The 10136-nt window shown below is 42.3% G+C and overlaps 1 protein-coding gene across 2 annotated transcripts; it reads right to left on the bottom strand.

The window, feature by feature from the left end:
- Positions 1 to 4690: 4690 nt before the first annotated feature.
- Positions 4691 to 9844, bottom strand: LOC105041371 (UDP-glucuronate:xylan alpha-glucuronosyltransferase 2). 2 transcript variants are annotated; one of them, XM_010918324.2, is made up of 3 exons: positions 9554 to 9844; positions 8680 to 9286; positions 4691 to 5947 (listed from the first exon to the last, which is right to left on the bottom strand). In XM_010918324.2, the coding sequence occupies exons 1-3, from the start codon at positions 9737 to 9739 to the stop codon at positions 5013 to 5015; spliced, it is 1728 nt and encodes a 575-aa protein (XP_010916626.1). In that variant the 5' UTR covers positions 9740 to 9844; the 3' UTR covers positions 4691 to 5012. The 2 variants fall into 2 exon arrangements, with proteins under 2 accessions (XP_010916626.1, XP_029119314.1); XM_029263481.2 differs by having other exon boundaries at positions 9549 to 9737.
- Positions 9845 to 10136: the final 292 nt, after the last annotated feature.

The raw sequence follows: 10136 nt of genomic DNA on the forward strand, positions 1-10136 counted from the left end.
CTTGCCAAGAATTTTGTAGAAAGAAACTTAATTAATACGTGAATAAAGTCTTTGTTCAAATTTTGGCAAATTGAGATGACTAAAACTTCATTTAGACTGTTCCTCATCTTTCTGCCTTATCCTGTTGTAAGCTTGATTACAAGACTCAAAATAAGGTCCAAAGAGCAGCCGGAAATGTAAAATACTCTCTACTATCTCTGTGATATTTAAAAGAGAGCTGCAGTGCAGAAAGCTCACAGAAGAGCTAAATGCTGAAGTTCAATTGGCCCCGTTGCTCTTCTTGATGATATCTGTCAGTGAATGAATCTGCAAGCCCCATCAGCTGTGTAACTTTGTAGTGTGAGATTTCTGTGGTGTGCTATGACTGCTGGCATAAAAGATTGAAAAAGTCTGTCTCAAGATTTTGTGGAACAGACCTATCTGCATACTAGAGGCATTCAATTTTTCTTGGAATATTTTTAAACCTTGGTTAAACGCCTGAATGTCTCAAGATATTGTGGAACAATTGTATCTGTGGATTACTGATATTGGAGTTTTTTCAGACTATTTTTAGACCTTAGTTAAATAAATAGTGCAACATCAGTGTTGTAAAGTTAGTTTAAAAGATTGTTAGAGTTTAGAATTGGAAGATGCTTGCTCTTTGAAAATAACTATTACAAAGTATAGAATTCGATTACTGATATTGGATTTTTAGCACCCCCCAATCCCCCTTTTTTCTATGTTGCCCCCCAGGGAGGAGATTAATAACCGACAGGTTGCAACATGAAGAGTTGGAAAAGTTCCAATCTAGACAAGATTTGGGTCTTCAGCATTCCAGTTGGCTCTAGATGCTCTTGGTGAACTTCCAAGGGGAGAAAAAACTGCTACCATGTAAGGGGCCCTGTATACTTCAATAACGTTACGTCAAACTAGGAACATTACATTGCTAAACTTGCTTAAAAATGCAGCTTGAACATGTCGATGATGTTGTGTATGCTCTAGCTTTGAAATTTTCCTTTTGATCTGAAATTTCCTTTTTAGAAGTAACATTCTGCATCTTGTTAAGTTTGACTGCATGCCATATATGCCTGCAGGCCTAGCAAAAAAACAGTATCCCTCGTGCTCGTGCACAAACTATCATGAGGTGAAGGCATACTGTGTGTATTGGATCAGTGCTCAATCCAGGCAATACTAATTTAGTTGGGTCTGTGCATGACTGACAGATTGAGAAATAATGGAGCTAGAAGACCCTCCTTCATGTAATTGGGAGAAAATTTAGGGAAATTCTTTTTCTTCCTATTTTTGAGGATGGAGGTTGGTTGGGAAAGGGGGGATAGGTAGGGAGAGACCCCCCCACTAGTCTAAGTTAAGATTATTTTTTGGCCCTTCCAGAGAGTTTTTAAATCAGTAATGGCCATTATTATCAGCTAAGCATCTGTCAAGGTAGTATTGGGTTGAAAGAACTGAAAAAGATAGTATCAGAGTAAAGGTAATGCAAAACAATCTTCTTATCTCCTGCCTCGTTAAGATCTGTAGTTCATGATCACTTGTTTTCCTGCCCCTTCTGTTCATTTCCTTTTATCCCCTTAAATTTTCTTGTTAATTCTGTCCCTCTTGTAGCTGCCAACAAACCTGAAGAGCAGCATCAAGCAATCCTTCAACATAATATTACTACAGCTACACAACATAGGAATTTAAAAAAGAAAAGAAAAAAAAAGCAAATTACATAAGACGGTCAAAATCTCTTCCCACCTACCATCTGCACCCTTGGAGTGGAAAACATATTATCACAAAACTAGCAAGCAGCTAAAACATCTTATCCAGTTCATTTGTAAGACAATGCTAGTTTATATAGCGGTCAAACTATCTAGTCCCAGAGCTAATATGGGACTATCTTCATGCCCAAGCTTTTCTGTGCAAATGCCACGAGGTCATCGATCCCAGCATCATCACATAGCTTAGCTGCCAGGATCAAATCGCCACAGGTCATTTAAGTCTGGCATTTAATCGCAGTCCTGGCATCCATTGAAATTCGAACCCAGGTCGCTTAGTTGGAAATCAAGATCCATTCCGCTGGGCTACCACTACAATGGTATTGCAAACGCCTTTATGGTTCACTTTATTCCTTTGTTACTTGTGAAGTATAAGTGTGTGCCATTCTTTCCCTAAATTGATAAGATTATTTTCCATTTCTAATTGCTGGATCTGATCAAGTTTCTTGACCGCACGAAATATCAGTTCGGTAAGCATGACAAATTGATTGGATCATGTAACTCATTGGAAGCACAAGCATGCAGAGCATGGGGAAATTGAGACATCATTTCACCGCCGTGCTTTTAATTTATAGTCCAGTCTATGAAGGAAAAATTTTCATGCCTAAACTTCTTACACCCGCTTCTTTTGGTTAGGTGGCCTTCAATAAAAGTGAACTACTATATATTATATTTTTCACTGAGAGACTGGATGCTTGCTTAGGTTGTAGTTCAAAAGTATGTAACCAATCTGACTCTCCAGCTTAAATCATTGAAAGACCTAACACCTAACAGCATTTAGGTGACGAATCTATATAATCTTTGAACGAGTGGCCTCCAAATCTGGTGCCCGAGTCTGAAAGGAACTGATATGGGCCTGGTGTTGATCATCAGGAGGAAAAGAATCATGAAGTACAAGTGCGTTTGTGAATGGAAGAAAAGAAGGGGATGGGATTCATAATAAGTAGCTTAAGTCAGAAGAATGTGACGTGGAGCACATTATAGTGGGGAGAGTTTGCTCAAGCTCTTTTTTTATAGCCGTGGAGCACATTGAATGCAATCTGTCCAGAGTGTAAAATGTGCTCTTTTTTCACTTTCAAACTTATGTTACAGAAGTTCTGGAGGATTCAACAACGTAGAAAGTTTCAGACAAAGAGAGTACAGCATATATATTTAACAATTGTTATTCCAGCTATAGAGATTCTGTATAGGACATCTATCTATAAAGGACTGGTTCCAGGCTATTTTAAGCCTTATCTTTGGTACCCTGTTGCAGGGAAAAGGGTAATGCCCTTGTTCAGCTCCCTGATAGTCATATTCATATTAACTTTGAGTCTGAACCGAAGAAGGTACCAATAAAACCACTGATCAGAACGGCTATATATTTTGGCTTTAGAAAAGAGAAGAAGGTCAAATCAGTGGCTGTTATGCATTTTGGTGGCCGTTTATTGGAGCCTAGTGCAAGGCCATGAGGAGTGGGGGGGGGGGTCATGCACTTTGTAGCGTACCATTTTCTTCAAAGGATGACAACCTTGGCACTAGATGTAAGACAGTTCAACTAAACTATCAAATGGCTGGTTTTCTAAATGGAAAAGGGGACTTGGAGGAGCTAGCGTCGCATGATCTGGTTTTGGAGAGCACAACGTCGGTTTGCCACGTTATCGCGTCGTATAACAAGCCAAGTCTTTTCTTGGTGGATGAGATTATTTTAAATTAGAGGAGGACATTAATTAATATGCTAGGTCGTGGACAAGATCCACCCACCATGTCGTATCCCAAGAGTTCGTGCACCTAATATTCCGACTCCAAGTTCTGTGTAGCCCACACTTTCCTTTAAGATGCCGAGGAAAGCTGAGACAAACATGGGCCAGGGGATAAAAAATATTTCAGAATCAACTGGTGGGTGGATTTGGATACCAAACCATTATATGATATTGCGTGGCAATGATGGTGAAGAGATTAGGACTGAAGGTTTGTTTGTCGGTACGCACACCTCTACAAGTATTCAAACTTACTGCTCTGTTTTTTACGGTAAAATGACTGTTAGTGAGGTGCCCTGGTCAATATTGCTTCCAGGAATACATCAAGGAGGTTTAATTGAGATGGTTCGCAGGTCATTTTTTAATCACAAATTATTGACTTTGGAAAGCATACCTATGAGTACCTATCACTTTATTCAATCGGACTAGCTGCCAATGATTAGCGTCTTTACCACCTTTTTTCTTCTTTTCAGAGGAAAAACAAGCCTCTCTAGATGTCATGGCATGTCAATGATCTAAGATCTGGGATACCTGCAGGCTAAAGATTTTTTTGAGAAAAAAGGGTCATATGTCTCCATTTGCTAGTGAGGTGTGAATAGCTTGATAGAGTTGATAGGGAAATATACAATTGAACGCCATCAAATATTTACTTCTTAAGAAGATGAAAAATACTAAGCTCAAATATCAGGTAACCTGATGGAGCAAAATAATTAATCCATTAAATTTCAACTTCGAAACAGGAACAAACCTGAGTAAAGTTCGCTTTTCAGCTCTGTCCAGCTTTATTCAACCAAACATCTATTTTGACTCTTGAATAAAATCCCCATAAAGAAACACTTTGCGGGATTTCAGAAAGCCTAAAAGACGTTTTTGGTACTTACTCACATATTAATCGGTCGAAACAATTCAGAAGAAAAAGGAGGGAGAGTGAATAGTTTTACCGGATTAACGAGGAATAAGCATATCGATTCAAATAAAATTATTCAAATGATACTGTTTACAATTATACAGAACCAAACATGGCCTTCACGTTTAGTTTGGATCACTCTGTTTTGATGGTTACTGCAGTTCTCAACCAAAGATAAATGACAAGCCAGATTGATCTGGCAATCCAATCCAATCCAACGATGAATTCAGCCAGAAATTTGATAAGCTCGAGTATATAGCCAGCCCTGCTGAGACCGACTAAAATAACCGAGTTCTGAATCTAGGATATATCTACAAAGGATTAATGAATCCATATCCTTACCATATAATCGACGAAACTATATACATATATTCTGAGATTTCTCCTGTTATTTCTCAATTCATTTCCTCTTATCAATTTGATGCTATACATGCAACCCAATACAAATTTGAAACCCTCCCAATCCCCAGCTAGCTCTTGAAAGATAAATAAATCTATCAAAGAATACAAAGTGTTCTACGTACGTATCAAATTAAGGAATCCAACGAAACGAACTCCAGGTGATGATCGATGTCAGCTCACAGTAACAGAGGCTCACTCTCCCACTCCCTCTCTTCACACATTCCGCCTCCAGTCCGAAATATTGAGCTTCCAGTGGCCGTCCGGAAATCCCCTCTCCGCCGCCTTCTTCCGGTCCCAGTCCAGCTCGATCCTCCTCTGCGGCGAGAGCCCGCAGAAGGCCCGCAGCCCCTCGTCCATCTGGTCGTGCAGCCTCCACCACCGCCGGTGCGCCTCGTCGCTGGCGTAGACCCGCTGGTCGTCGATGTTCCAGTTGCAGTCGTAGTCCCGATAACACAGCCATGGCTTCAGCCCCAGGTAATGTATCGAGTACAGCTTCGGCGGCTCGGCCGCGAAGAGGTGGTTCTTCATGCTCGACTCCAGCGTGCTGTTCGACCAGAAGTTCTTCAAGAAGTTCACCCTCCTCGGCAGCCGGTGCCACCACACGAACACCTCGTTGAGGAATCCCTGGTCCCCCCCGTTGTACGAGATCACGTCCTCCCGCCGTCCCATCAGGGCTTGGAAGGTGCAGTTGGACGGCTCGATGACCATGATGCCGGAATTGAAGATGACGCCGTCGTTGCCGGTGGCGGACATCTGGGGGAAGTGGAAGAGGAGGTCCAGGCTGCGGAGGACGACGATGTCGGCGTCGATGAAGACGATCTTGTGGTATTCGGTGAGCAGCCATAGCCTGAGCTTGCTGTAGTTGTACTCGTTGTAGGAGTTCTTCTGGGCGTGGGGGTTGCGGATGCGCGTGATCTCCCGGAGCGTCCACCCGGCGGCCACCAGAGCCTGGAGCTTCGGCTGGGGGATGGACTTGTCGTGGAGGAGGATCAGGTCGCGGGTGGAGCCCGTCTTCAGGATGCTCTGCGCCAGCATGATCGCGCCGCACACGTAGTTGTCCGTCGAGTGGAGGACCGTCGCGTAGGCCTCCCGCCGGTGGGGGTTCACCGGCACCGCAAACTTGGACACGTCATACTCCTCGTTGGTTCCTGCACGTATTTTGTCATGCCATGAGGTTAAAAATTTCTATTACCCACCTTTTGATCGGATCGGCAAAATAAAATATAATGTATGCAAGTTTCTCGCTCTCACGGTTTTCCTTCTTCATATAAATTTTTTTATCAAAAAGTGGGGATTTATTCTAATATCCAAAGATTTGGTATCATGTAGTATGTACGGTACTAGTTGTTGAACTAACCATGAATAATTGGAGGTCCTGCATAAAGTAATTCTACTTTATTAGGGAGGGTAGGCTTGGATGATGAATACGTTCGTTTACTGGAGGATAGAGAAATCTTTTGAGTTGAACGAATGGCCAAATTTTCTACACCTAACCAGCGTGTGATGTCTTTTGCTTGTAAGCCGGTCTTACTAACTCCTTTATAAAAGAGAAGGACCGTTGCATGCTCCCAGGAAATTCAGTCTTTCATGGATCAGATCGGACATATAATTAAATGAGTGACGTTATTACACATAATGTATGACGTTTTGGATCTGTCCACTGAGGAATACTCCTGGGTAATGCCAGAGAGTTCTTAGTTGGAATGGACGTACCTGCTACATAGTTTATTAAAATATCCAAATGAAAACTTGGTATTATATATGTAGTTCATCCGGCATCGGTTGTTCAACCACAATCATCAGGATCTTTTATGGTACAATCTTTGATGGCCACCAATATAAAATGACCGGCTATCAAACAATATGCACCATAAATAATATGGTACATGTTTGTGGTCCATCTTTTTTTAATGGCTGTTCATCTCCTGTGCTTATCATATTCTATAGTAGATCTGTGCTTATCATGAGCAACAGGAGATCTTGTATAAAATAATTTGAATTTATTAAAGAGGTCGGGTTAGATAATAAATATGTTAGAGTTGAAAAATATTTTCATTCGAACAAATAGTCAAATTTTCTACACCTAACCGAAGTCTTTGCTTTTAAGCTGGTCTTACTAACTCCGTAGTAAAAGTGAGTGGGTGCATACTTCTTAGCTCAGCATCAATCTGTGTATCGTAACATTTTAACGGTTTATTGTTTGGAGGGGAAAGAAAAACTCCTTTGCTGAGATAAAAATAAATGAAAATTGGTCCTTCAAATTATTCATCACAAAAGCTTTAATTGGACAGAGTGATACCATAGCTGTAAGTGTTGCCAGCTATTTCAAGTTATGATGCACATGCTTAGCCAAAGAATTTCAACCCACAGAAGAACGTGACAGCGCGAATCTGTTCAACCAACCATTGGACGACAGCGGTGGCTTCCAATAAATATAAAGAAAAGTGTGATTTTTTTTAAAAATTTATTTAAAGTGTGATGTTGAATCAGTTATTATTAAAATGAAAAAAAAAAAAGAAAAGAAGCAAAAGCTAAGGAGCCGTACGCGCCCATGCTGAGAAAATAAGCAAGCCTCCTACACCAACAGAGTGTGACTGTTCCACGGCTTGCTTGCTTCCTAGTTAGGTATGGACAAGCCATCGTTGTCTTATCACCTATAATTAATTTTATATAATCCATTTGCTTATAACCGCATTTCTAAACTTTATCTTAAAGAAAGCTCAAAATTGAGGTTTAGAAAATATGTATTCTTTAAATTAAATTTGTAACGCCTACTACACTATGCACGTTATGGCCTTTAATTTTTGGACGATGCCAAAGAATACGACGTGATGGCCATTAAATATTCTAGTGCACCCGTAGCTGGAGGTATTTTATACAGCTTCCATCACCGAAATTCTAGAAACTCAGTATCCTCCAAAAGGTTGTGTCAGCTACGGGAATCCAAAAGAAGCCCTAAAAGGAGAATCCTTTTGGAAAGAAAGTGGAATTGTGCTGAAAAGTGGTTCTATATAGATCGTAATTTCATTGGTTGGGTCCCCAGGAGAGCACTGCTTCTCTTTTATGTCAAGAATTATGGAAGTGAGAGACACATAATTGAGGCACCCACCTATTATCACAACACCCAATTGTTTACTCTTCTCATTTTCTTTTTTTTTTTTTTTTGTATATAGTTACCACCCACTTCTCAAGGCAGTGCATGAGATGCTGATAGGTTTCTTTGCAAGAATGTAGCTCCCAAGAGTGAAACTAACATAAATCGGTTTTTTTCCCCCCACAAGTGCGTGACTGGCTTAGCATTCAATAATGCATGCCACATCTCTAGTCTCCATCACAATCCCCAACTACCGGACCATCTTGATCGTATGCATGCGGCTCGTATGTCCATTTTTCCAATACAAATGATGCTAGGACGTCTACACTTGTGAATGCTACTAAGATTTTCAAACCCACTCATCGCTCATCAAAAGGACAAAAGTGCCTTGTTGATGGATGACCTCCTACCAATTACGCGCCAAAAATCTCCCGCCTAACGACCAATTCATTATTTGCCATCTGGAGTATATCTAAAATATTTGTTGTTTTACGTCCTTTCTTCCAAAATTTCATCGATCACTTGCGATACTCTCGACGACCAACTACGCAGCGCCCAAGCCCACGACTTAGCATTCAACATTGTTGAATTAAATTCTACAAATGGGCGTCTAATTAATATTGTTTTCACCTTTCAACTGACCAGACGGGTTAGGTCTAGGAGATTCCTAGTGTGCCCACTATCTGGGCACACCGACACTACCAACCAGCTAGAACCCATCAAGCGATGGACCCAAAGCTACAGAACAAAAGGAAACTAAACAAGCAAAAGAAAACGAGAGGTTACCTTCTCCCCACAACGGCAAGGCTAGGTTGCAAGATCCCACCGGCATCGTCACCTTCTCCTCCAGTCTCGCCGCCTGAGCTTCATACATCCACCAATCTCCCTCCCTCCCTACCAAATCGTCGCACTGGAAAAGCTCCATCATCGGCCGGCACGCACTAAGGAACACCACCTTCACCACCCCTCGCCCATCCCTCCTCCCCCTCCTCACGGCTAGGTTCGCGGCCACCAACTGCGTCTGTAGCCTGAACACATCCCGTGCCCAACCTTCCTCCGGTCGTCGGCATGGCAGCCTCGCCACCACCATGTCCATCTCCTCGTACACCGAGAAGTCCGGCATCGGGATCTCGGGACATGTCGCCCCCTCGTTCTCCTCCTCCTCGTCGATCCATTCCGGGAACAAGTCCTTCCATTCGAACAACTCCGATACTTGCTCGAAGTCCACCGCGATACTTCTCCCGAGGGCTCCCCAATCTTTCACCTCGTCGTCTTCCATGTTCATCAAACCGATCGTCATGTTCCCATGCGATCCTTGAATGAAACTTGGAGGCTTCTCCAATGCTGCTCGCTTCTCCCCTGCTGCCTTCTTACTCATCACTTCCTTTCCCACCTGCAAATTTTGGAATTCGAGCTCCAGTCAGTAACTTTTTCATTATCTATGTTAATTATACTCTCTTGACGCTTTGGCTAGCAAAACTAATAGTTGAGAACTTCTATATTTTTTTTGAACGGGCAGCAGAAAAGCAATAATAAAAATGCATTGCTGATTAAATTCGAAAAGGTCTACAATTCTAAAGGATTGTTTCACTTTAGTACGAGCAATAGCCCTCCTAACATTTGCATAGTGGAACAACTTTAGGACCAGTACTCACCTTACCTTCTTCATGTGGCAACCGCGCAAGGAGCAGCGGACGACGGAGGCGGCATTCTCGTCCCGGAGAAACGATGGTTGAAAGAGGAGAGCGACGTAGGCAACGAGGAAGAAGGCAAGGAAGGCGAGGTTGATCTTGATGACCACAGCTTTCGACATGGCGGTCTTCATCATGTCCCCTCCCAAGGCCATGATCCTCTGGAGTGGCTCTGGACCTGGCCGGCCACTGCTCTATATAGCATCCCAAGTCCCGAGCCTTGTGTTTTTTAAAATCTCTTCCTGCTTATCATGTGCGTTTGTTCATGTGTGAACCATAAGTCTTGGCTTCGTGGTGGTTGGGATGTAGAAAGAAAGGAAAGAATTAGTGAGGGGCAAAGCCGCGTCTGAGTGGTCCGTGTATCATTTACTTTTGTTTTGGGTTTACCCTCGGGTCAAGCAGACAAGGATGGGGTTGGGGCAAGTAGGGTTTCCTTCTCTTGCTGTTGCGGTTGGTACATCTTCCGATGCTTTGGAGGCCTCTTCATGGGATTTACTCTTTCTAATTAATTTTGGGATTGCCTACCTTCTGCCCTTTGTTGAGGAACGATAT

The sequence above is a fragment of the Elaeis guineensis genome, chromosome 3, assembly GCF_000442705.2.
Source record: "Elaeis guineensis isolate ETL-2024a chromosome 3, EG11, whole genome shotgun sequence".
Lineage (NCBI taxonomy): Eukaryota > Viridiplantae > Streptophyta > Magnoliopsida > Arecales > Arecaceae > Elaeis > Elaeis guineensis.

Coding starts and splice junctions, on each gene's coding strand:
- LOC105041371 (XM_010918324.2), bottom strand. CDS start 9,739: ATGGCCTTGGGAGGGGACATGATGAAGACCGCCATGTCGAAAGCTGTG. Junction 9,287..9,553: donor GCGGTTGCCACATGAAGAAG/GTAAGGTGAGTA, acceptor CAAAATTTGCAG/GTGGGAAAGGAAGTGATGAG. Junction 5,948..8,679: donor CTTGCCGTTGTGGGGAGAAG/GTAACCTCTCGT, acceptor AAATACGTGCAG/GAACCAACGAGGAGTATGAC.